This window comes from Capricornis sumatraensis, chromosome 18 (assembly GCF_032405125.1).
Source record: "Capricornis sumatraensis isolate serow.1 chromosome 18, serow.2, whole genome shotgun sequence".
In the NCBI taxonomy this organism is placed as follows: Eukaryota; Metazoa; Chordata; class Mammalia; order Artiodactyla; family Bovidae; genus Capricornis; species Capricornis sumatraensis.
Genome location: NC_091086.1, coordinates 39,867,847 through 39,894,670, shown reverse-complemented (window position 1 = coordinate 39,894,670; position 26,824 = coordinate 39,867,847). Strand labels below are relative to the sequence as shown.

Genomic DNA, 26,824 nt, shown 5'->3' with positions numbered 1-26,824 from the left:
ACGTAATTCAATTTCTCTTTTATCATATTCTACAGCATCTGACTTCCAAAACTACTCACAAAATATGTAATAGTTATTTTAAGCCACTTTAGGGGTACAAAACTGAAAAGGTGGTGGTCCATTTCTGCAAGGACACATAATAGATTGCAAAGTTCTACTGGTAATTCTGATGCACAAAATCACTGTTAATACACTGTTAACATGTTCTCAAAATGATTATACCAAGATAAAGATAATAATAAATATAGTAGAAATCTATATTCATGTTAGAAACAAAATCTCAAGATATCTCTCACAAATTGGCCACACAACATCTAACAGTTACTGTAAGGAATTGTTATATGTACCCACTTCTATTGAAAAATCCAATAATCATAATAATCTCTATTACAATAAAGTTCTATCTAAAGTAAACATACTTAGTCTCAATAATGAAGTCTCTTCCTAGGAAATTAGGCTCTCAAAAAGGCACATTTACTTTTTTAATTTAGAAGAGCACTGTTGGGTGTACTTTGAAAATTGTTGTAAATAATAATAATGAAAGTCAACACTTATTGATCACTCACTATGTGCCAGGTACTGAGATAAACACCTTAAGCGATTGTCTTATATAATATATGCTTCACAATGGCCCTATGAAACAAGTGTATTTTTTTTTTTTCGGTTTTATGGAGAAGGAACTGAGGGTCAGAGAGGTTAAGGAATATTCTGAAGATGATACCATGGTCAAGTGTGGCAGAGTCAGGGCAAGCCCAGCACTGTCTCCAGAGTGAACGCTCTGCGCTACTTCATCTCTACTGGAAACATGAAAGAGATGCCCAATGGAATGAACGTGAGACTCTGCCTCACTCACTCCCAGGAGGGAGAACAAATAAGGGAAGGAAGAAATGAATGGACAGGCTACTCTGATCTCTGCTGAAGCCATATCTCAGGGCTATCAGTTAATTTCCTGCCCTACAATTCTCCACAATTTTACCTACTACAATATAACCCAAAGGTACTAAAGTTAAAATGGACTCTTTCACTTAACTGGCTATTATAACCTTGAACTGATTTCATGATTGTAATATATACAAGGGCTTCACTGGTGGCTCAGTGGTAAAGAATCTGCCTACCAATGCAGGATATGCAGGTTTGACCCCTGGGTCAGGAAGATGCCCTGGAGAAGGGAATGGCTACCCACGTCAGTATTCTTGCCTGGGAAATCCCACGGACAGTGGAGCCTGGTGGGCTACAGTCCCTTGGGGTTGCAAAGAGTGGACACGACTAAGTGACTAAACACCACCAACAATATACACAAGGCTCTCACAAATGAGAGTTAAAAACTAGAGATGGAAGTGGGCAGCCATCAAACAGCACAGCACACTTACCTTCACATTACCATGTCTGGTAGTACACTGACCAAAGGGATAACCTTCAGCCCCTTTTCCCTGAAGCACTGGAAATTTGAAATATTCTGAATAAGAATTAACAACATTCCTTGGAAGTTGTTTTCACTTGCTGGGGAAATGCAAGGAGTTTTACATTCTTTGTCATTTAAAAATCCCTGAATTTGGAAGTAGATGTAAACATTTTCTTCTCTTTCTCTTGCAGTTAGTAAATATGGGATATTTTCACACTATTGCTTTAGATTACTTGTGAAAAGAATTATATAATTTTAGAACTGAGTTGGAGACAACTCCACAGGTGGAGGGATGTATGGGGGTAAAAAAAAAGAAAGATTCTGAAACCAGATAGACATTGACAGGATTGACTTCCTGCTCTGCTTCCCAGGTGGCTCAGATGGTAAAGAATATGCCTGCAATACAGGAGACCTGGGTTCTATTCCTGGGTCAGGAAGATCCCCTGGAGAAGTACATGGCAATTCACTCCAATATTTCTTGCCTGGAGAATCTCATGGACAGAGGAGCCTGGCAGGCTACAGTCCATGGGGTTGCATAGAGTCGGACACAACTGAGTGACTAACATTCTGCCATAGACATTGTGTAAGGCAAGGTGAGTTGGTTTACTTTGCTGAGTTTCATTTTTTTTTCCACATACAAAATAGAAGTGAAAATATCTGCATCATTCAATTGTTAGGAGGTTTTAAATGAGAATGTGTTTATATGTCTATTGTAGCTACTTAGAATATATTATTTTTTACCTCAATCCCTTTGTCATACAGTTGAGAATGGAGAATTCTGTTGAGGTCAGAAACTGACATCCTGAAAGCTATAAAAACTTGAACCTAGGTTGATGGATGCAAATTATATTTTTTGCCAATATTATACATTAATTTAACAAAGAATTTGTGGATTGTTTTAAATATAGACATTTTACTTCACTTTTCATTTCTTGCCGTTTTCCTAGGACACAGCAACTTCTGGTCCACCAAGGGTACACATAGCTCATTATAACACTACATAGTCCAGGAAGAAGAAAGTCAGCATAATTCATTTGGCTCATGATCATTCTTTAATAATGAACTATTAGTAACAGGCCATGTCTCTTGACAGTCAGTGTTCATCTTACGGGGCATTTCTTCCTCTTTTGGTAATGATTCAAATGGAACTGATGGTTAACATTTAGATACCATCTGATAAGGTTTCCTTTACAAAACACTGTAATACATACACAGTTGGGAACTGTCATGGTTGCTCAGATTATTGATGCTAGAAGAGAGGACAAAGGTTAGCAATGGTTCTCTGCACAAGTTCAGGAAACTGAAGGCAGGTACAATCGACTTCTTCAGTTTATTCAGTGTCCGTGCTGGGTTGAGAAACCAGGTAAACACCTGCTTCTGATTTAGCTTAGCACTTACTACACTCTGTTGAAATTAACTGTTCCTATTAGAATGTCTAATTGAAATGTCTATTACAATGTCTCCCTATTAGAAAGTAACCACCCTGAGGATCAGTGAGGGTCTGCATTGTAGTCAATTTGAAGTTCAGGCACTTAGCACAGACTCAGTAATAAAAGTTCTATAAATATCTATTGTTTAAGTAACACAGATAATAATAAATATATTTAAGGAAAGACTTTTTTTTTTCAAAAATCAAGAACATTTTCTCTTAAGCTTTTTCTATGAAGTAGGACTCTAAAGTAGTGGGATTTTCTTTTTATAACAAACACCCCCAAACGTACAGGCTGAAAGTGAGCCATCATTCAGAATTGTTACCTGTGGAGATGATTGTTCACTGAACCCATCAGTGGCAGGATGACTCAAAAGCTCTTTATGACTCCTCTATTGAGATTGCCTTCAGGGTGTGTTCACAAGGCACATTAGAAAAATCAATCTCATTACTGTTCCACTTGTATTTTGTCTCCAAATAGCATTCATCTGTTTTGCTCACCCACCTTATTTACTTGGCTCTGAATAAGTTTAGGCTGCTTCTAAAACCAATTCACCTGGAAAGGATCAAGATTTACCCCTCGCTAAAACTGTTCTTAAAATTGCTTCAGGATCACTTGGATGGATGAATACATTCCCAGGGTGACTAATCTGAAAGCAGCAGAGACTAAAGATGAATACATTTTGGCATATTCATTTACACAAAAAATAAATCATACAACTAAATATTTTATGTTTCCTTAAACCCTTGGCAGTTGGTATCATCTATCTAACAAGGAAAGAAATTGAGTGCCAGGAAAAGTGATTGTCACAAGACCTTCTGTGTGCTGGCTTCTCTAGGCCAGTGGTTTCCAACCAGAGGGATTTTTTTCCTCACACATGGCCCTAGGGTGTGAATATTTGCAATATCTGAAGACAATTTTGACTGTAATGACGGGAGGAGGGAGGGAGTGCTACCGGCATTCAGCAGGTGATGCCAGGGATGCCCCTGAACATCCTATGGTGCATAGAAAAGCCCCCCAAAACAAAGAATTATCCTGCCCAAAATGTTAACCATGCTGAAGCTGAGGAACCCTGATCTAGGCTGAGAATTTTGATTCCTCGGCTCTTCGGGAGCCTTTGCTAGTATTGTTATTAATATGAAGTGGAGACACAGATGCAGACAACAAACCTATGGCTAGCAGCGGGTAAGCGGAAGGAAGGGATAAACTGAGAGCTGGGATCGACACACACACACACTACTATATTTAAAATAGAGAACTAATAAGGGCCTACTCTATAGCACAGGGAACTCTACTGAATATTTTGTAATAGTCTATATGAGAAAAGAATCTAAAAACAAGGAATGGATATACATATAACAGATTCTTAGCTGTATCCCTAAAATTAACATAACATTGTAAATCAACTACACTCCAATAAAAAACTTTGAAAAAAAGTATCCCCATGTCCCCATGTTTCCCTAAATAAAAGCATGCACGTGAATTTTTCTTTGGTGATGAAAGAATAATTTTCTTCCATGCTGTTTTGCCACTTGAAAATTTCTCTCTGCCTTCAGCTCCTTTACCAAAGAGTACTAAATTGTCAGAGAGGTTGCCTGGAGATGTATTTGGCATCTTAAAAGTCTAATTGGCAGGAAAATTAAAGCAACTTAAAATGTGTGCGCTCTTCAGAGAGATGTGCTATTCCCACCCTATATTATTAGATCTCAGAGACAGCTGGGGCAAGAGCAGCTGGGACTTCTTGCTCTGCCGTTTCATCAAGTTACTATAAAATTGTCCCCTCTCACTGCAAAACTGAGAAGGAAGACAGGAAAAAAACAGGGCGAAGGCCATCCACACTTGGCAAAAAGTTGCTTCACAGCTGTCTTTCGGGAGTCCCAAAGGTGGTTTCCCTTTTGTCTATTCAATAAGTGAAGGAATGCACTTTGTTGGATATGTACTTTTGAAAATAAATAATCTGTCTTGGCATATGCATTGTATAGGACAGAATGTCAAGCCTAAAAGCATTTTTTTCCACTTCAGGTTTTTAAATGAAAACATGTAACATGTAGTTATCAAATTTTCTCAGAGGACTTGATGAATTTTATGGTCAAAAGAGAAATCTTTCAAAACCAAAAATAAATGAATGGGACCAAATGAAACTAATAGGCATTTACACAGCAAAGGAAACCAGAAATAAGATGAAAAGACAACCCTCAGAATGAGAGAGATTATTTGCAAATGAAGCAACTGACAAAGGATTGATCTCCAAAATATACAAACAGTTCACGTAGCTCAATATCTAAAAAACAAACCACTCAATTAAACAATGGGGAGAAGACCTAAACAGACATTTCTCCAAAGAAGACATATAGATAGCCAACATACACATGAAACGATGTTCAGCATATCACTAATTATTCGAGAGATGCAAATCAAAACTACAATGAGGTATCACTTCACACCAATCAGAATAACCATCATCAAAAAATCCAGCAAATGCTGAAAATGGAGTGGAGAAAAGGGAACCTGGATGCATTGTTGGTGGGAATGCAAATTGATACAGCCACTCTGGAGAACAGTAAGGAGGTTCCTTAAAAAACCCAAACTAGAACTACCATATGACCCAACAATCCCATTACTGGGCATATACTGAGAGAAAATTATAATTCAAAAATGCACAAGCACCCAGTGTTCATTGCATCACTATTTACAATAGTCAGGACATAGAAGCAACCTAAATGTCCATCAACAGAGGAACGGATAAAGAAGATGTAGTGCATATATGGGAGAAGGCGATGGCACCCACTCCAGTGCTCTTGCCTGGAAAATCCCAAGATGGAGGAGCCTGGTGGGCTGCAGTCCATGGGGTCACGAAGAGTCAGACACGACTGAGCGACTTCACTTTCACTTTTCACTTTCACACATTGGAGAAGGAAATGGCAACCCACTCCAGTGTTCTTGCCTGGAGAATCCCAGGGACGGGGGAGCCTGGTGGACTGCCGTCTATGGGGTCGCACAGAGTCGGACACGACTAAAGCGACTTAGCAGCAGCAGCAGCAGCAGTACATATATACAATGGACTATTACTCAGCCATGAAAAGAAACAAAATCCTGTCGTTTACAGAGATGTGGATGGAGCTACAGATTGTCATACAGAGTGAAGTAAGTCAGAAAGAGAAAAACAGTGTATATTAACATACATGTATGGAATCTAGAAAAATGGTATAGATGATATTATTTGCAAAGCAGAAATAAGGACACAGATATAAAGAACAAATGTATGAATACCAAAGGGTAAGTGGGCTTGGGATAGACTGGAAGATTGGGGTTGACATATATACACTACTATGTATAAAACAGATAATTACTGAGAACCTACCATATAGTACAAGGAGCTCTACTCAGTGCTCTGTGGTGACCTAAATGGGCAGGAAGTCCAAAACAGAGGGGATAAATGTGTGTATATATATGATTCTCTTTGATGTACAACAGAAACTAACATGACATTGTAAAGCAACTATATTCCATTAAAAATCTGTAAAAAAGAGAACCATTCCACCTAATGTTTTGCTTTCCTCCCTCCCTCACTTAAGCAATTGTCATTTACACCAGTGAGAACACAAAGTGTTGACTGTCTGCTGCTGGATCTTTCAAACCTCCATGAAACTCTCACTCATTGGCCCAATCTGAACTTTATTGTCCACAAGCAGTCCCCAAACCAAGCACAATTTTCTGCCTTAGAAGGGATGCTTTTTACTATTTTCAGTGGTCTGTGACTGGACCACTGAATCCACATGGACCCATGACTGGATCTACAGAAGTAGATCACATTTAAATAGAGAAAATAGATGTGCTCTTTATATTTGAGCAAAACATTACAATGGTTTGAGGGAAGGTAAAGGGTAGGAAAGGTCGGGGTACTATTGTCCTGAGATATTAGATAAGTCACTTTTGCCATTTTTCCTTTCTTTGAGTGCCAACAGCATGTGATGTCTACAAGTCAAAATGTTAATACTCTGTAGCAATCTGTCTTGTACCATTCTCTAACTGTGTCTCATATAAATCTCACATCCCAAGAAGACTGCCCTGCAAATCAAGGACAAGAATCAAGAGGAAAGTGTTTTGACTCTATGCTATGCCTCTCCTGCCCCCACTCCAAGCCCACAGCATGGTCTTGTTATATTCTTGTTGTTGAGGTACTGGCTGACTCAAAAAATGGATGGATTCTTATGCTGGGGGAAATACTTTGGTTGATTAAAAAAAAAATTTTTTTTTAAGGCATCGCATAAATAACATCCTAGTCACCAACTGGTTATACTACTTTTTCCCCTCTCCACCTCGCCATGTATAAATTTTATCTGAATTTTTAGCAAGGATTGCAAAAGGAAAACCCCCCTAAATGTCACAGAGATAAGTCATGCACTCTTGAGGAAGAAAAAAACTTTCCCAAGTACAACCACCAAAGAAATCCCTGAAGAAAAACACTAAAGAAGATACAAGATCTAGAGCAAGCTAAAAGAATGTAAATGCTCATTCTGAGGCAATCATGAAACCAGGTAAGGAAGTTCCACGTTGGGCATTTAAGCACTTTTTTTCTCTACCCTCAACTGGAAAACAAAGAAAAACTGGATGTAAAACTCTTCCTTTCTGAGACGTGGTACGTATATACAATGGAATACTACTCAGTCATAAAAAAGAATGAAATAATGCCATTTGCAGTAATATGGATAGGGCTAGAGATTATCACACTAAGTGAAGTAAGTCAGAAAGACAAATACCATACGATTATCACTTATATGTGGAATCTAAAATATGATACAGTCGGACTTATCTATGAAACAGAAACAGACTTGTAGGCATAGAGAACAGACTGTGGTTGCCAAGGGGGAGGGAGCTGGAGGAGGGGTGGATTCGGAGTTTGGGAGTAGCAGATATTGGGATTATTCATTCTAATAATAAACAACATTTATTGTTTGAATGAATAAACAACAAGGTTCTACTGTATAGCACAGGGAACTTTATTAATATCCTCTGATAAACCATGATGGAAAAGAATATTTAAAAAGAATGTATGCATATACATTGGAGAAAGCAATGGCACCCCACTCCAGTACTCTTGCCTGGAAAATCCCATGGATGGAGGAGCCTGGTAGGCTGCAGTCCATGGGGTCGCTAAGAGTCAGACATGACTGAGCGACTTCACTTTCATTTTCATGCATTGGAGAAGGAAATGGCAACCCACTCCAGTGTTCTTGCCTGGAGAATCCCAGGGACGGGGGGAGCCTGGTGGGAGGCCGTCTATGGGGTCGCACAGAGTTGGACACGACTGAAGCGGCTTAGCAGCAGCAACAGCATGTATATACATGTATAACTGATTCACTTTATTGTACAGCAGAAATTAACAAAACATTGTAAACAACTATACTTCGATTAAAAAAAAAAAAAAACTTCCTGCATGAGCAGGAGTAAAGCAATGTATTCTCATAGAGGCTGGGAGAAGACTACATTTCTACTTACTTTAAGTACTTCTCTCTTTTCAACATACGTACACTTTCTAGGTCTAAAGCTGTCCACCTAGTGTCAGTTGGAGCAGTACACAGTAACTCCTTGAAACAGCCTTTATACGCAGAGCTCATGGCATAGAAACATCAAGATGCCCCTGAACATGGTTTATGGCTTTAAGGAGTCTCTCAGTCTTTATCAGATTCAAGAATTTGTGGCCATATCTATTTGGAAGCTGCTTGGACACATCGTTGAAGTACAACACAGTAGTCAATGAGTTGTGTGTGCTTGAAAGGTGTGAAATTTCAGCTCACCAATAAATTCATGTCATGTCAAAGCATGCAAGTATGCACGAGGTAGCCTGCTCTGCCTGTGAAGAGCAATAAGAGTCAAGTTCATTAAATAGCCCCCTTAACTGCTCACCAATAAATTTAAAACTGAGGCAGGAATAGCACTAATTTTCCTGGCTATTTCTAGCAAAAGATCCACTATGTCTTTCCTGAATCCACATATGGTCTTTGTTAACAGATTGAACTTAGATTGAACTATGCTCTTGATGAAGTTTCCCTACAGTCTATTCATGACAAAGTAATTATTACAAATATTTTATTTGGAGAAATGGGAAATATAAATTAAACCCTTCCAAAATGAATCCCAAAGATCTGAAAGATGTATTTTCATTAATCACTTTTTGTGGCATTATGGTGTTAGTTATTTTCATGACTGATTCATTTTTGAACCTGAGCTAAATCATAAGAGCAATAGCTTTTCTGTTTAGTATTCTAGATAAGCAGCAGTTATTTGGTGAATTTGCTCAGTTTTACATTGACCAAATCTCACATACATTTCCAAAGGGCAGCCTGTGCTTTTAGCATCTACTAATGAAATCACACATTACATCTCACCTCCACATACTGCTCCTTCAGGATAGGATGCCACAGCTCCAGAAACAACTTGTAAGCTTCTTTTCTTTTAACAGCTGAGGCCACAGGGAAATAAGGGATGAGTGGGTGGGAGGAAGGAATATTTTAAAGCCAAAATTCAAGCTATATTTATGATTTCTGGGGAAAAAAGTCAATTATGATAGGAAAGTCTGTAGCTAGTCCTATCTAATTATTTTTAGTACTTTAAGTTAATTAGAAATAGGCTATAATGCCAGACATATAGGGCAAGAGCCAGAAGATTTGCACTTCATATAATAAAGCCAAAATTAGTGTCTTTAGTTGATATGTGTAGTATTTTCTTCTGAAGTCCTCCCAGGCCAGATAAACTGAGAAAATTTCATATATCCAACTTTTAAAAAATTGCTGTATATTGAAAAGATTATGAAAGAAAACATTTTGTCAATTGACTATAAGTTAAAAGCTGAAATGTCATTGCCTAGAGTGATGTTAGCAAGTTAGAGATTATTTAACAATTTTGTTAGGGGGAGCCCACTTCTAGCAGGGAAGATTTGGCTTATATCATCTCACTTAAATAAGCACTTATACTTGTTGGAATCACTCTTGGCAATTAATAGATCAGTCATCCAAAGCTACACTGAAGACAGTGACAGCAGCCGTGAAATTAAAAGATGCTTGTTCCTTGGAAGAAAAGCTATGACGAACCTAGACAGTGTATTAAAAAGCAGAGACATTACTTTGCCGACAAAGGTTCATATAGTTAAAGTTATGGTTTTTCCAGTAGTCATGTACTGATGTAAGAGATGGACAACAAAAAAGGCTGAGTGCCGAGGAACGAATACTTTCAAACTGTGGTGCTGGAGAAGACTCTTGAGAGTCCCTTGGACTGCAAGGAGATCAAACCAATCAATCCTAAAGAAAAATCAACCCTGAATACTCATTGGAAGGACTGATGCTGAAGCTAAAGCTCCAGTACTTTGGCCATCTGATGCAAAGAGCCAACTCAGTGGAAAAGTGCCTGATGGTGGGAAAGATTGAGGGTAGGAGGAGAAGGGGTCAATAGAGAATGAGATGGTTGGATGGCATCATCAACTCAATGGACATGAATTTGAGCAGACTCCAGGAGATGGTAAAGGACAGGGAAGCCTGGCATGCTACAGGTCACAGAGTTGCAGAGAGTAGGCAGGAATGAGCAACTGAACAATAACAACATCTAAAGCTGTGTCTTCCAAGTACACCCAACACAAACAAGGCTTCAGGGGCACTCATTCAACCAAGACTGATAAAAATATAGCTCCCCCTGCCAAAAAGGCCAAGACAAATATTCAGTTGAAAATATGACTGTTGGCCACCTCACCTTCTGCTTCTTTCTTCCCTGAATAAGTTGTAATACCTTGAGGAAGAAGTTGGAATGTTCACCAATATCAAAGAATCAGCAATTCCCTTTACAAAATGCTGTGTGCTCACATTTCTTTTCCAGTCTCAATCCCTCTGGCCTCTACCACCTGGGATTCCTTATACTCATCATCAGTCATTTCCAATCCCTGTCCAAACAGATAGGCAGAAACCTAAGCCAGGGAGAATGCTGATTTTCAGTATGACTCAATCTGATAAGCTTGCATTTCAACAGACAAACCTTGGGCTAGTTTTTCACCAGCTCTTTGATTTGTCTCATTGTCAAAATGGTCTAGGAATCTACACAGATACAGTCTCAGCTGTTTTAATGAGAAAAAGAACAACAACAAAAAGCACATATAAAGCCTAATTCACATCAGAGGTTTTTGAACCAAATGGAAATAAGTGCGCTCAAAGGGGGTAAATGAAAAGAAATTTAAAAGCAAGTCCTGACATTGGGAAGCCGACCTGACTTTCACAACAAGGTCATGTTCTCTTTCTGTTGGACATACTCTCCCAGAATACCAATCCCAGGCAAGATTACTCAAAATCATGAGAAAGTCAGATAAAAAAGATATTTTGTAATTTTGTCTCAACAGAGAAACATCACTCACAAAATATGAAACATTGACCTCTCTAGACTAAAACAAACTACTCTGACTTCTTTACCAGTTTATCCTCACTCTGGCCCTAAAGATAAGACATATTGAGATAGCTAACTATAGACTTGTTCTGACAGCTTCCAACCTAGCGAGGACTTCTGCTTCCTTTAAACCTTCCCTCAAGTCACCAACAAGTCCTTCCTACCCTCTCTTACTGAGATGCTCATGGTTTCCACGGTGTGTGTCTTGCCTAAGGCATCGTCAACTCAATGGACATGTCTCAGAATGTGGTACAGATATGGTCCATTTTAATTCTTGAATCAGAAACCTCTTACTTGCTCAGCTGCTTGATGGTTCACATCACAGTTCTTTTCAAGTCCCAAACAAGCCTGCCCTCTGCTTAGTTGCTGGCTGAATGGCCACCCTATCATGCCTTGACCTGGCTGACTAAACATCCCTGCTGCCTGGACATTTCCTCTTTATTCCTTCTATCCCCATTCACCCCCCTGCTCTTACCTCTTTATGAGTGCCAGCTATACATTAGGTTAGTTTTTCTTTACATATTAAACTCCAGCAACTCCATCTAAGAAAACAGAGCTCCAGAGAGATTTATTAGAGTGAAAAGTGAAGTCATTCAGTCATGTCTGACTCTTTGTGACCCCACGGACTATAGCCTACCAGGCTCCTCAGTCCGTGGAATTTTCAAGGCAAGAGTACTGGAGTGGGTTGCCATTTCATTCTCCAGGGGAGAAGGGATCCCAACCCAGGGATTGAAACTGGGTCTCCCACATTGTAGGCAGACGCTTTACCATCTGAGCCACCAGGGAAGCCTAGAGTGAGTAGACCTCTATCCCAAGCTGTGTTTTTTAGAAAAGTATGTTTCTTTTTTTCTCTCTCTCTCGCACACACATACACACACACACACACACACACTCAGCTGGCACTCTCTCCACACACACACAGACACACACAAACACACACACACATACTCAGCAGGCACTGAATGGGTATCTGACTTCTCAGTAGCTTGGCAATTCTCTCTAGTCTTTGGCTCTCCTGCTACAGATAATGAAAGGTACCTATCTACATTTGCTGTACTTTAATCTTACAGCATCAGCAGAATGAAGGAGAGCAAAAGCTTTTATGTGCATTCCTTCTTCAAAAACTCTTGGGTCAAAGTTGTTAAGAAAGAGTTATAGACAGCCCTCCCTCTTTCCATACCCCAGCATGACCTGGGCAAAAATCACTCTTCTGTCACAGAGCCTCATGGTTGGAAGCTGTTATAGAGACTTTTTTTTCTTTTTTTACTTTTTGAAATCAGGGCTGGAGAGGCTATTGGGTTGCAAAGAGCCATGATGTTAAGATGTTAATTGGTGCTGAAATGTTAATTGGTTTTGGTGAAAAAGACACTGAGTCTGGAAGTTACTAAGGCTTCTTCCATGAGGTGTGCTTTAGAGCCCAGGGGAACAAAGAATCCCTCCCAGGAGCCTTTGCCTATGTTTTTGAAGCACAATCATCCATGACGTAGGAGAGAAGGGAGAGAATAGCAGAGGACCATTATTTGGATCATGACGGAAGTTGAGTGCCGAAGAACTAATGCTTTCAAATTGTGGGTCTGGAGAAGACTCTTGAGAGTTCACTGGACTGCAGGGATATTGAACCAGTCAACCCTAAAGGAAATCAACCCTTAATATTCACTGGAAGGACTGATGCTGAAGCTGAAGTTCCAGTACTTTGGCCACCTGATGCAAAGTGCTAACTCTTTGGAAAAGACTCTGATGCTGGGAAAGATTGAAGGCAAAAGGAGAAGGGAGTGACAGAAGATGAAATGGTTAGATAGCATCACTGACTAAATGTACATGAATCTGAGCAAACTCCAGGAGATGGTGGAAGACAGAGGAGCCTGATGTGCTGCAGTCCATGGGGTGGCAAGGAGTCTGATATGACTTAGTGACTGAACAACAAATACAACAATTATTTGGAAATTGACGATGGGCAGCTCTGCCTTAGTGATAGGACAAGAGCAATCCCACTGCTGGGCATACACACCGAGGAAACCAGAATTGAAAGAGACACACGTACCCCAATGTTCATCGCAGCACTGTTTATAATAGCCAGGACATGGAAACAACCTAGATGTCCATCAGCAGATGAATGGATAAGAAAGCTTTGGTACATGTACACAATGGAGTATTACTCAGCCATTAAAAAGAATTCATTTGAATCAGTTCTGATGAGATGGATGAAACTGGAGCCTATTATACAGAGTGAAGTAAGCCAGAAAGAAAAACACCAATACAGTATACTAACACATATATATGGAATTTAGAAAGATGGCAATGACAACCCTGTATGCAAGACAGGAAAAAAGACACAGCTGTGTAAAACGGACTTTTGGACTCAGAGGGAGAGGGAGAGGGTGGGATGATTTTGGAGAATGGCATTCTATCATGTATACTATCATGTAAGAATTGAATCGCCAGTCTATGTCTGATGCAGGATACAGCATGCTTGGGGCTGGTGCATGGGGATGACCCACAGAGATGTTATGGGAAGGGAGGTGGGAGGGGGGGTTCATGTTTGGGAACACATGAAAGAATTAAAGATTTTAAAATTAAAAAAAAAAAAAAGAAAATTTGAACTTAGAGGAGTCATAGCTTAGATTTAAGGAAGAAATACTTGAGCCTGGGGTGGGGAGGAACTGATAGCTAAATCTTGGAGTTGACTCTCTTTTAAGATTGCTTAAAACCAAGTGCCTCTGTGGGTGGGGACAGTTGAGGCACACCTCGTCTGCAAACAAGAGCAGTGTTACTCAAAGTGAGCCTCATGTGTTAGAAATGAAACTCTTTGAGCACCAGACTCATGAATCATAACCTCAGAGGGTGGCATAGCACTGCTCAGTTTGCCAAGCCCTGGGCTAGAAGAAAATTTGCTTTCTGGAGCTTCCTTCTGATTTACAAGCCAGATTCCTTCTTCTAGTGATTCAAAAGACCTAGATTCTTTTTTTAAACTAAGGTATAATTGATTTAAAATATTGTGTTAGTTTCAGGTATACAGCAAAGTGATTCCATTATGTATAAAATTTTTCAGATTATTTTCCATCATAGGTTATTATAATATATTGAATACAGTTCCCTGTGCTTCACAGTAAATACTTGTTGCTTTGGGCTTCCCTGATGGCTCAGACAGTAAAGAATCTGCCTGCAATATAGGAGACCCAGGTTCGATCCCTGGGTTGGGAAGATCCCCGGAAAAGGAAATGGCAACTCACTCCAGTGTCCTTGCCTAGAAAATCTCATGGATGGAGGAGCCTGGCAGGCTACAGTCCATGGAGTTGCAAAGAGTTGGACACAACTGAACGATTCCACTTCACTATCTATTTTATATATAGTAGCTTATACCTATTAATCCCCATACTTCCGATTTATCCTTCCCTCTCTTTCCCCTATATTCTCTTTGGTAACCATAAATTTGTTTCCCATGTCTGTGAATCTATTTCTGTTTTGCATATAGGTTCATTTGTATTATTTTTTATATTCCACTTGTAAGTGATATCATACATTTGTCTTTCTCTGTGGGACTTTCTTCAGTTAGTAAGATAATCTCTAGGTCCACCCATATTGATGTAAATTGCAACATTTCATTCTTTTGATGACTGAGTAATATTCCATTGTGCATAAATATGGCTTTCCCAGTGGCTCAGCAGTAAAGAACTTGTCTGAAATGCAGGAGACAGTTTGATCACTGGGTTGGAAGATCTCTTGGAGGAGGAAATGGCAATCCACTCCATTATTCTTGCCTGGAAAATCCCATGGACAGAGGAGCCTGACAAGCCACAGTCCAGAAGGTCGCAAAGAATCTGATATGACTGAGCACATTTGCTCAAGTGAGCTTGAGCGCACATGCACGCGCACGTACGCACGCATACACACACACACACACACACACACACACACCCCTTACTTTTCTTAAACCAATTATCTTTTGATAGGCATTTGGACTGTTTCCTTGCCTTGCTTTTATAAATAGTGCTGCTATGAACACAAGTCTATCTTTGCGAATTAAAGTTTTTTCAAAAGACCAGATTCTGATTTGATCCCAGCACTAGCTCACACCACCGTCTGAACAAATTATTTAGCCTTTTTGACCTTTAGTTTTCTAAATTGAAAATTGGGAATATCATCTGTTGAATAAATGAAGCCTCTAATAAATATATGTTGAAAAATGAAACATGATACCAGCATCTTGTAAACAATGATTATTCTAATACTGATTTTACATAATGTCCTTGATATTCTTTCTCCTTAGGCATATGTAGCCTGAGAAGGCAGCTTTCCCTTTTACAGAATAGACTGATAATAGATCTGTTCTACCAATGCTCTGAGCATCGAAGAATTGATGCTTTTGAACTGTGGTGTTGAAGAAGACTCTTGAGAGTCCCTTGGACTGCAAGGAGATCCAACCAGTCAATTCTAAAGGAAATCAACCCTGAATATTCATTGCAAGAACTAATGCTGAAGCTGAAGCTCCAATACTTGGGCCACCTGATGCGAAGAGCCGACTTTTTAGGAAAGACTGATGCTGGGAAAGATTGAAGGCAGTAGGAGAAGGGAACAACAGAGGATGAGACAGTTGGATGGCATCACTGACTCAATGGACATGAGTTTGAGTTCACTCCAGGAGTTGGTGATGGACATGGAGTCCTGGAGTGCTGCAGTCCATGGGGTCACAAAGAATCAGACACAACTGAGTGACTGAACAACAACCAATGTTCTGACATACTGGGCCACGTGGTCTGGAGGTGGACCCAGAAAGCTGTTCTTCATAAAGATTGATGTCGCCTGTAGCAGCTTTTGAACCATTCTGATTCCCATTCCCTCAGTGACGTGTTTCTTTGCTCCTCAGAACTGCTATGTTGAGTGGTGCTACAAGGGAACAAGTTCTCAGAGACCAGCCCATACCTGCTGAGTCCAGGTACTGACAGGGTAAATCAAGCAGCAGGAGTGTTCTCTGGGGAGCTGTTGTGAGCTGGGGTGTCTCCGCTGAATGGAAAAAAAAGTCCATTGTGCTTGCGTAGCAGAAAGAGAGAGGGCCCCTTGAAGGTCAGCATCCAAGGCCCAGCCTCTGGCCCCTCCATTCAAGGCCCCAGAGCACTGTGGTATGTTGGGAATGGTGCAGGCTGAGAGCTGGTTCGCTCTTCCATGTTGTTTCCTGCAGCTTGCTGGTCACTGACCCATCCTGGTCTTCCTGTCCATTTTCCGCCCGCATTCCTCCCTGAGGTGTAGAGGGCGGAACTCTGTCTGCAAGCTAGGAGACCTGGATTATGATTCCATTTTTGCCAACAGCTCTGTGACCTTGGGCTACATTTTAGCATTCCTCCAGCCTCAGTTTCCTTACTAAATGGAAAACAGTCAAATGAGAAATAGGCATAAAGCAAGGAGGATAGAGCCAGGTCACCTCAAAGTTCCCTTCCTTTTTATTATTCAACAGCAGTGCATCCCTGGGGGACCCCCGGCAGCATGCTATCTTGAGGCAAAGCCTACACTTAATATCTGCTCTTTCATAGCCTTGCCCACTCCACTTCCAGTATACTTTACCTTCCCAACACCTCAGATCTGACTCTGCCCTCCAAGATGATAAATGATGTACTATATGCACTCACTACTAAGAAATGTGAATCTCATTTAATTTATAGAAGCAAGCATGCGACTTGGAGTCAGACCCAAAAAATAATCCTGCCTTTGCTAAACTAATATGGGACTTTGAGCAAAGTTCTAGACATTTCTCAGGCTGCGTTTTCCATCTCTAATGGATGTGATGCCTACTTCCTAAGGCTGCAGGGGAGATTAAATGGATACAATTTGTGTAAAACACTTAGCACAGTGCCTGGCACAGAAAGAAGGCTCAACAAATGTAGTTGCCTTCCTTTCCTCCACCGGATGAAAGTGGAGCTTATTAAAACCTCTCCACATCCTTCTGCCTTACCTTCAAGGCAATGACTGTGATCATGAGAAAAAATGGGCAGGGCAATTAGTATTAAACAGGTGTGTGTCTGTGTGTGTGTGTTTAGTCACTGAGTTGTGTCTGACTCTTGTGACCCCATGGACTGTAGCCCGCTAGGCTCCTCTGTCCAGGGGATTTCCCAGGCAAGAATACTGGCTCAGGTTGCCATTTCCTTCCTTCTTTCCAGTGCATCTTCCTGACTTAGGGATCGAACCTGCATCTCCTGCATTGGCAGGCAGACTCATTACCACTGAGCCACCATCAGTTCAGTTCAGTTCAGTCACACAATTGTGTCTGACTCTTTGCAACCTCATGAATCGCAGCACACCAGGCCTCCCTGTCCATCACCAACTCCTGGAGTTCACTCAAACTCACATCCATCGAGTCAGTGATGCCATCCAGCCATCTCATCCTCTGTCGTCCTCTTCTCCTCCTGCCCCCAATCCCTCCCAGCATCAGAGTCTTTTCCAATGAGTCAAAGGCCACCTCTTCGCATGAGGTGGCCAAAGTACTGGAGTTTCAGCTTTAGCATCATTCCTTCGAAAGAACATCCAGGGCTGATCTCCTTTAGAATGGACTGGTTGGATCTCCCTGCAGTCCAAGGGACTCTCAGGAGTCTTCTCCAACACCACAGTTCAAAAGCATCAATTCTTCAGCACTCAGCTTTCTTCACAGTCCAACTCTCACATCCATACACGACCACTGGAAAAACCATAGCCTTGACTGAGCCAGCATAAAGAGTACTTAATAAATTGTCATTACTATTACTGCTACCTTCATCATCATCATCTAAATTGTTGACTTGTATAAACGCTGTCTAGGTTAATCCAGCATCAATTTACTTACAAAAATGCACTGCTCCTTAAATATTCTGACAGGTGGTCTAATGAATTTTTTTAACTAAAAAACCTATGATTTAATAAACTTCCACAAATTAGCGAAGGACTTGACTCAAGTTATGCACCTTCTTTTTAAGAAGGTGTGAATTCCGTGGGGGTGAGGTGCAAAAGCTGGTGTTTGAAAAATAAATTAAAAATAGGTCTTTAAGAAATTAAAATCTGTGTCTTTTGGCATTACTAAAATGTAGAGAACGCATCTGCAGTATTTGGAACCGGTGGCCAGATTGAAAGTTACAGTACCTAAATCCAAGCTGGATTTAGTTTTCCTGAAAGCCACCCACATCTTAAAACACTGTTTTCTAAATTCATGTGCTCAGAGTTTTGTTAACCCAAATATTAGACATAATGAAAAATTATAGAGAAACCTGTCAGATGCAGAAATGTAGGATTTTAGAACTCAGAAAGATCTTGGAGATAATTGAATTCAAACTCCAAATTTTACAAATGAAAATACACCAAGGTCCAGAGAAGTCTTAACATTGCCTAAAGAGTTCCTCTTTAGTGGCAAAGGACTTTCTGAATGAGCAGCTTTGGCACAATAGCAAAAGATAAGTACAGAAAAAGTCTTTTTTATGGGCTTCATCACTTAGTGAGAAGAGAAAGGAAACGTTTTTGGAGAGTCAAGTGTTCTTTCACTGTTTCAGGAGTAAGTCACCTTTGCAAGGCATCATCTGAGGACCGACAGTGATATTTCCCTGTAGAAAATGAGAGTGTCAGTTGCTCAGTCATGTCAGACTGTGAACCCATAGACTGTAGCCCACCAGGCTCCTCTGTCCATGGAATTCTCCAGTCAAGAATACTGGAGTGAGCAGCCATTCCCTTCTCCAGGGGATCTTCCCAACCAGAGATCAAACCCAGGTCTCTTGCACTGCAGGCAGATTCTTTACTGTCTGAGCCACCAGGGAAGCTCCATCCTAGGCATACCCAGAAAGCTGAAATATGTCCAAACCAATCTAACCCTCTGGATATCACATTAACACCATAGGCAAACACAGGCTTTGTGATTGGTTTAAAAGAAAGTCTTTGAGTACTGAGACAAACTCCACTGAGAATGCTTATAGCACAAGTATTATGGTCAGGTTCAGACATGTTCACAAATCATTTGCAAGTCATATGCATAATTCTAGAGACGAAAGGTTGACTCTACCTATAGAGTCATTTCTACTTTTAAAATTCTTTTTCTACTCCCTCTTTTCACTGATTTGCTGTTGTTGCTGTTTAAACACTAAGTTGTGCTGACTCTTGTGACCCTGTGGACTGTAGCCCACCAGGCTACTGTCTGTGTGATTTCCCAGGCAAGAATACTGGAGTAGGTTGTCATTTCCTTCTCCAGGGGTCTTCCCAACCCAGGGACCACTGAGCCAACAGGGAAGCCCCCTTTTTGCTGATGTGCATGTTGCATGCTAAGTTGCTTCAGTCAGGTCTGACTCTTTGCAATACTATGGACTGTAGCCCTCCAAGGCTCCTCTGTTCATGGGATTCTCCAGGCAACAGTACTGGGGTGGGTTGCCATGCCCTTCTCCAGGGGATCTTTCTAACCCAGGGATGGAACCCACCTCTCTTACATCTACCTGCAGGTGGATTCTTTACCACTAGCACTACCCGGGGAAGCTCCCTTTTTACTGAAACAGCCCTACTATTCCAGATATATAAGCCAGAGGCAAATGAGAAGTTCTGAATCAGAGCAGATGGCTGAGGACATTGTGTCTAAATTAATTCCATGGGGTGTTAATAAGTGTTATCTGGAAAAAAAATTAAGTGCTTGGAAAAAATTGTATTAGTTAAATTTAAATAGGATTATTCATTAAAATACTGGCTAGTGCCTTTTATATGCTAATATGCACTGTGATTCTTTGGGGAGAGTTGTGTAGATATACATTAATATTTTCAATACTCTCCTAACTTTTCTTTTTTTTTTTTTTGTCACCTAAACCATTTTTTTTAATACTCCTAACTTTTCTAATCTTTATTCTATAAATCCTATTTTGTTAATGCTGTACTAGAGCATATGTAACCAGAAAGCAGTTCAATTTGTAACTTGTAAAATCCTACAATGCATGAAAGTCCATAAGAGAGAAAAACGAAAGTCATTTGTTCCTTGAGAAGATTTTCTTTCTCGGCTTCCCAAAGACTATTCCTTACACAGGTATGGAATCAGGGTGTGGTTCCTGGCCAAATGCAAAGTAGGCAAATTGTATGGAAAAGTGTTTTCCTAAGCATAGACTGAAACAGCAGAAGGTAAAGCAGGAAGGGAAGATTCCTTTCAGGCCCGATATGTAAATGTTGGAAGTAAAGGTTTTTTTTTCCTCAATTAAAGTTGCAGCAAGAATGAAGAAAATTAAAGTCAGTCACCCTCTCCTGCCCCTTACCCACCTCTAGTGGGGATTTCTTAAAATCTTGGGGCTCTATGGGGCTCTAAGTTTGAAAACAACACATTCGTCTATGTATATTAACGCCCTCATTTTTAAATAGGTAAGATAAGTGGTAAGTTGTTATTTATGAGAACAATTGCTTTTTATAGAAGGTGATTCTATTAAAGAAAGTCTTCTTGTTCTGATGAACACATTGATGACTAACTGAATGTAGGCTTAGGGCCAGGGAGAGAGGTGGATAGTTTGGTAGTAATCTAGAGGCGAGTGTAGTGTCTCCACTGCAATTTAGGGGTAAGGGGAGAAAGCAGGTGAGAAAAGGATAAGGAGAAGATTCTTCAGAGGACTTGAGTCTAGGGTGAAAAGTGGTACAGATGTCATCAAAAGATATTCCAGGTCAGGAGATTCGCAATTCCAGATGAATCTGAAGTTCAACTTTAAATCATCTACATTATGATTATAAAACCTCCCTTGTCTGATCGGATCCTTAGTAAAGTCTGAATAAACCATTGTATGGAAATTAATCAAAAGCAAGTTTCACGTCTCAGGTTATAGAGGGTGGAACATGGACAGGCCACATTGGACAATCAATTCTTAAAATGACATAAATCCAGTAGAGCAAGGGCTCATTCTGTATGAATGGAGGAAATGTAGGCATCAGCAGAAATTTTAGGGAAGGCTTTACACTTGCATACAGTGTACAGTGAAGGGTTGGGAATCTTATTTGTATCGAAGAAATAAGGAGATCCTAGCAAATATCTGAATAACAGAAGGAAGTTATAATTATGTATGGAGGAATTTTTCCTCTCCAAGGTCCTGTGCCTGTCATTGCCAAAAAATATAATATCTCCCCAAAACATTAACCTATATTCCTAATGATCAACTGGCCATCTCTACTTGGATATCTTCCTAGTACTTTAAATTTAGCATGGGGATTCCTAGGTGGCGCAGTGGTAAAAAAAAATCTGCCTGCCAATGCAGGAGACACAAGAGACGTGGGTTCGTTCCCTAAGTTGGGAAGATCCCCTGGAAAAAGAGATGACAACCCATTCCAGTATTTTTACCTGAAAAATTCCATGAACAAGGAACCCATGGGTGGGCTACAATCCATGGGATCCCTGAGAGTTGGACACAACTGAGGGACTGAGCAAACAAATTTAACATAATCCTGATTGGATCTTCCTCGTGTTTTTGCCAAGTCCCTGTATCTTTGTTTTTTGCCCCTGTGAATGCATCCATCACTCATTCTACTTCTCTTTTCTCTCATTCACACCACATAGCTAAATAGTCATTCTAACTTTTGCTGCGGCATATTGTCCCCTTCTCCATTTTCTTACTTCCTCACTTGAGCTTCCGTATGATTGCTAAAACAGTTCCACACACTTCTTAACTGCTTAGTCTCTCCATTCCATTCACCCTCCCATGCTTCACCTATTATCCACTGCAAACGCAGACCTAGTCAAGTTACCCCATTGTTAAATATCATTTTCTAGCTCCCCATGGCTCATAGGATGACATTCCCTGTAGCCTGCCGAAAAGTCTTCATACAAATCTGTTCCTGCCCCATTACTAATTTCACCTGCCATTTCCCACCATCTAGCATTTTCACCTCCAAAGGCCATCCACAGCATTTCCACTTCTCAGCCTTTTCCTTTTCTTGTCTTTCCCTACAAGACCTTGAGCAAAACATTCATTCTCTGTCTCCTTACCATAATTCAAAATACCAATTAAAAGTTAAAAGCTGTGATAGGAACTGTGTTTGCTTTTGAATGTTTGCCTTGTTTAATACTTTAACTCAAAAGAATAAGCAATATGTACAGTGATACATGTTGTATTGGGGAATGAGTTACAGACGTCTTTAGTGATTGCTAATTGTGGCTCACAGATGACCACTGCCCTACAGGTGTGTCTGGGCTTGACCAATGGAATGCCTACTCTCTGGAGATTGTTGCTTTGGATAAAGTGTAAAGACATAGAACACAACTTGGGAAAAATGGGGTTTGAGTCTTTGGTTCACTATTCATTGTCCAAGTGGCTTTAGGCAAAACATTTCATGTCTCTGAAGTTTAATTTTTATCTGTAATATAGTATCTACTTTCCAGGATTATTATGCAGGTCAAATGGAATCAGGTATGTGAAAATACTCTGAAAACAGTAGAGAAAGAGCTTTGTTATCTATATAATGCTAAGCACATAGGAAAAGGAGTGCTATGAAAAGATAACTAGATATGGAGTCAAAATGCATAATGTGGGAATTCCCTGGATGAGCCAGTGGTTAGGTTTCTACACTTCCACTGCAAGGGGTCCAGGTTCGATCTCTGGTTGGGTAACTAAAACCCAGCAAGCCATGTGGTACAGCAAAAGCAAAAATAAAAATCCATGTTTCTGTGGGTTGATCTGCGTCCTACAAATGACATGGTGTTATTGTTGTTGATTAGTTGCTAAATTGTGTCTGACTCTTTGCAACCCCATGGACTGTAGCCCACCAGCTTCTGCCTCCTCTGTCCCTGGGATTTCCTAGGCAAGAATACTTGAATGGGTTGCCATTTCCTTCTCCAGGGGATCTTCCAAACCCAGGGATCCACCCTGCATCTCCTGCACTGCAGGTGGATTCTTTACTGCTGAGCTACCAGGAAAGCCCACAAAATGACATATTGAAGTCCTAATTCCTAGCATCTGTTAAGTGTAAACTTATTTGAAAATAGGACATTTACAGATGTAATTAAGATGAAGTCACTAGGGCAGGCCCTAGTCCAATATGACTAGTGTCCTTATAAGAAGAGATGACAGAGAAACAGGGAAGAACATCATATAAAGATGGAGGCAGAGATGGGAGCGATGCATCTGTAAGCTAAGGACCACAAGGGATGCCGACTATCACTAGAAGTTAGGGGAGTGGCATGGGAAAGATTCTCCCACAGAGCCCTCAGAAGGAACCAGCCTGCTGACACCTTGATTTCAGACTTTTAGCCTCTGGAACTGAGCGGTGGTAAATTTCTTCCATTTTAAGCCACCTAGTTTGTAGCACTTTGTTGTGACAGCCTTGGGAAACTAACATACATAGGTGTGAATCAGCTCCATCACTTAACAGCTCTTTGATGTTGGATTAAACTGCTTAAACATTTCCCCTGAGAACGTAAGGACACTTACCTTTCTGTGATAGTTTCTCTGAGACCACTGGCCACCCCTTTGACCACGGTGCTTGCTTTGGGAGTCAGCACCACCTGAGATATGAAAAACGATCCCTTCTTCCTTCTCTCGGTGATGGATGCCTGAAGAAACTGGATCAATTTTTCTGGGTCAGTGGTGTTGGCCCAGGGTGCTGGCATCATCTGCCCAGGCCAGAGAAAGGGCACTTCCAGAGCCACTGGACTGTGGTAGAAGACCAGCACTTGGTAGTCCTTCTCCCACAGGTACTTCAGACTCACTTCCTGGGCAAAGATCGCTGGGCACATTTTATTTCCATAGATGTCTTTCAGCATTTGGACCAGTTTTTCATGGTGATATTTCTGCATCCCATAAAAGTGGTTGAAGTCCAAGAATACTACCTCCTTATGGTGATCTGTGAGGAATGCATTGATCTCCTCAAGACCTTCATTGACTTTGGCACTGAACAAACCATGAGCAAAGTAGAGTTCATTGTCGGGGTCTCTGGGCTTGGTGGAAATTCGAAGATCAAAGTAACGAATCCCAGCTCCCAGCTGACCGGTAAAGTTCATGGTTTGAGTGGCTAGCCATTTTCGCATCAGCTTTTTGGCCACAGTTCCAAACACAGAGACAAAATTCTGGACAGTTTCTGGCTGTTCAGGCCCCACTGGAGAGGCTTCATCAATGTAGAAGCTGAAGGAGTCATGAGATCCTAGAAGAATAAGAAGGCACAACATGGTTACATTTCAGTCCTTTGTCCTACCCAACTTCTTTCCCTCTTGCCGAGTCCATATTTCTGCCTCAAATGAGCCAAAGGAAAACTAAGGAACATTTACCTAGTACATCCAAGTGTCTTAGAAGAGTCTTTTTTTTTGTAACCTAGTATGAGAAGGTTGGATGGCATCACTGACTCAATGGAACTGAATTTGAGCAAACAAAACCAGCAGATATTAAGAAGAGGTGGCAATAATACACAGAAGAACTATACAAAAAAGATCTTCATGACCCAGATAACCACAATGGTGTGATCACTCACTTAGATATCCTGGAATGCAAAGACAAGTGGGCCTTAGGAAGCATCACTATAAACAAAGCTAGTCGAGGTGATGGAATTCCAGTTGAGCCATTTCAGATCATGAAAGATGATGCTGTGAAAGTGCTTAACTTAATATGCCAGCAAATTTGGAAAACTCAGAAGTAGCCACAGGACTGCAAAAGTTCTGTTTTTATTCCAATCCCAAAGAAAAGCAATGCCAAAGAATCTCAAACTACCACACAGTTGTACTCATCTCACACGCTAGCAAAGTAATGCTCGAAATTCTCCAAGCCAGGCTTCAGCAATATGTGAACCGTGAACTTCCTGATGTTCAAGCTGGTTTTAGAAAAGGCAGAGGAACCAGAGATCAAATTGCCAACATCCGTTGGATCATCAAAAAAGCAAGAGAGTTCCAGAAAAACATCTACTTCTGTTTTATTGACTACGCCAAGCCTTTGACTATGTGGATCACAACAAACTGGAGAATTCTTTAAGAGATGGGAATACTAGACCACTTGACCTGCCTCCTGAGAAATCTGTATGCAGATGAAGAAGTAACAGTTAGAACTAGACATGGAACAATGGACTGGTTCCAAATTGTGAAAGGAGTACATCAAGGCTGCATACTGTCACCCTGCTTATTTAACTTGTTTGCAGAGTACATCATCAGAAACATTGGGCTGGATGAAGCACAAGTTGGAATCAAGATTGCTGGGAGAAATACCAGTAACCTCAGATATGCAGATGACACCACCCTTATGGCAGAGAGTGAAGAAAAACTAAAGAGCCTCTTGATGAAAGTGAAAGAGAAGAGTGAAAAAGTTGGCTTAAAACTCAACATTCAGAAAACTAAGATCATGGTATTTGGTCCCATCACTTCATGGGAAATAGAGGGGGAAACAGTGGAAACAGTATCAGACTTTTGGGCTCCAAAATCACTGAAGGTGGTGACTGCAGCCATGAAATTAAAAGACACTTTCTCTTTGGAAGAAAAGCTATGATCAACCTAGATAGCATATTAAAAAGCAGGGACATTACTTTGCCAACAAAAGTCCATCTAGTGAAAGCTATGGTTTTTCCAGTAGTCATGTATGGATGTGAGAGTTGCACTATAAAGAGAGGTGAGCCCCGAAGAACTGATGCTTTTGAACTGTGGTGTTGGAGGAGACTCTTTGAGAGTCCCTTGAACAGCAAGGAGATCCAACCAGTCCACCCTAAAGGAAATCAGTCCCGAATATTCATTGGAAGGACTGATGCTGAAGCTGAAACTCCAATACTTTGGCCACCTGCTGTGAAGAACTGACTCATTGGAAAAGACCCTGAGGTTTGGAAATATTGAAGGCAGGAGGAGAACGGGATGGCAGAAGATGAGATGGTTAGATGGCATCACTGACTCTATGGACTTGAGTTTGAGCAAGCTCCAGAAGTTGGTGATGGACAGGGAAGCCTAGTGTGTTGCTGTCCATGGGGTCACAAAGAATTGGACACGACTATGCAACTAAACTGAACTGAATGAAGGATGGCGCAGCCTGGCGTACTGCAGTCCAGCAAAGAGGGGTTGCAAAGAGTCAGACATGACTTAGTGACTCAACAATAATAGTACACAGAGGAGTCCAACAGACCAAATGGTTTGTACAATAATAATTTTTAAATCCCATTTAATCAATATTTTAAAATTCAAAAGATCATCTTCTACTTCTCTAAACCAAGAATTTCCTCTACTAATCAGCACAGGTTTTCTCTTTTTAAAAAAGATTTTTGCTGCAGACCATTTTTAAAGTCTTTATTTATTTTTTTACAATACTGTTTCTGTTTTATACCTTTGGTTTTTGTAGCCATGAGGCATGTGGGATTCTTAGCTCCCCCAACTAGGGATCAAATCCATACCCCCTGCATTGGACAGCAAAGTCTTAAACCCTGGGCCACCAGAGAAGTCCAAGAACTGGTTTTCCATGTAGGTGGCATTAGTGGCCATACAGTAGATTTATAGGGACTCATCACTTCCCAAATGCTTTACCTAAATCTTTTCCTTTTGGGTTAATTTTAAGCCTAGTGGGCTTATGTCAATGAATAAAGAAGTCTGTTTCATAAGTAGACAATCGGTATTACCACCTATACTTTGGAAAGCACAGGAGGTTATAGGAATAGAGGAAGA

At 40.6% G+C, this 26,824-nt stretch overlaps 1 protein-coding gene across 1 annotated transcript in view; it reads right to left on the bottom strand.

Moving 5' to 3' along the window:
• The window catches only part of PLCXD3 (phosphatidylinositol specific phospholipase C X domain containing 3), a 188,230-nt gene that overhangs the window by 44,034 nt on the left and 117,372 nt on the right, over positions 1-26,824 (bottom strand). The window contains exon 2 of the mRNA XM_068990761.1: positions 23,637-24,345. Coding sequence (XP_068846862.1) covers positions 23,637-24,345 — 709 coding nt within the window. The remainder of the gene's footprint in view (positions 1-23,636; positions 24,346-26,824) is intronic.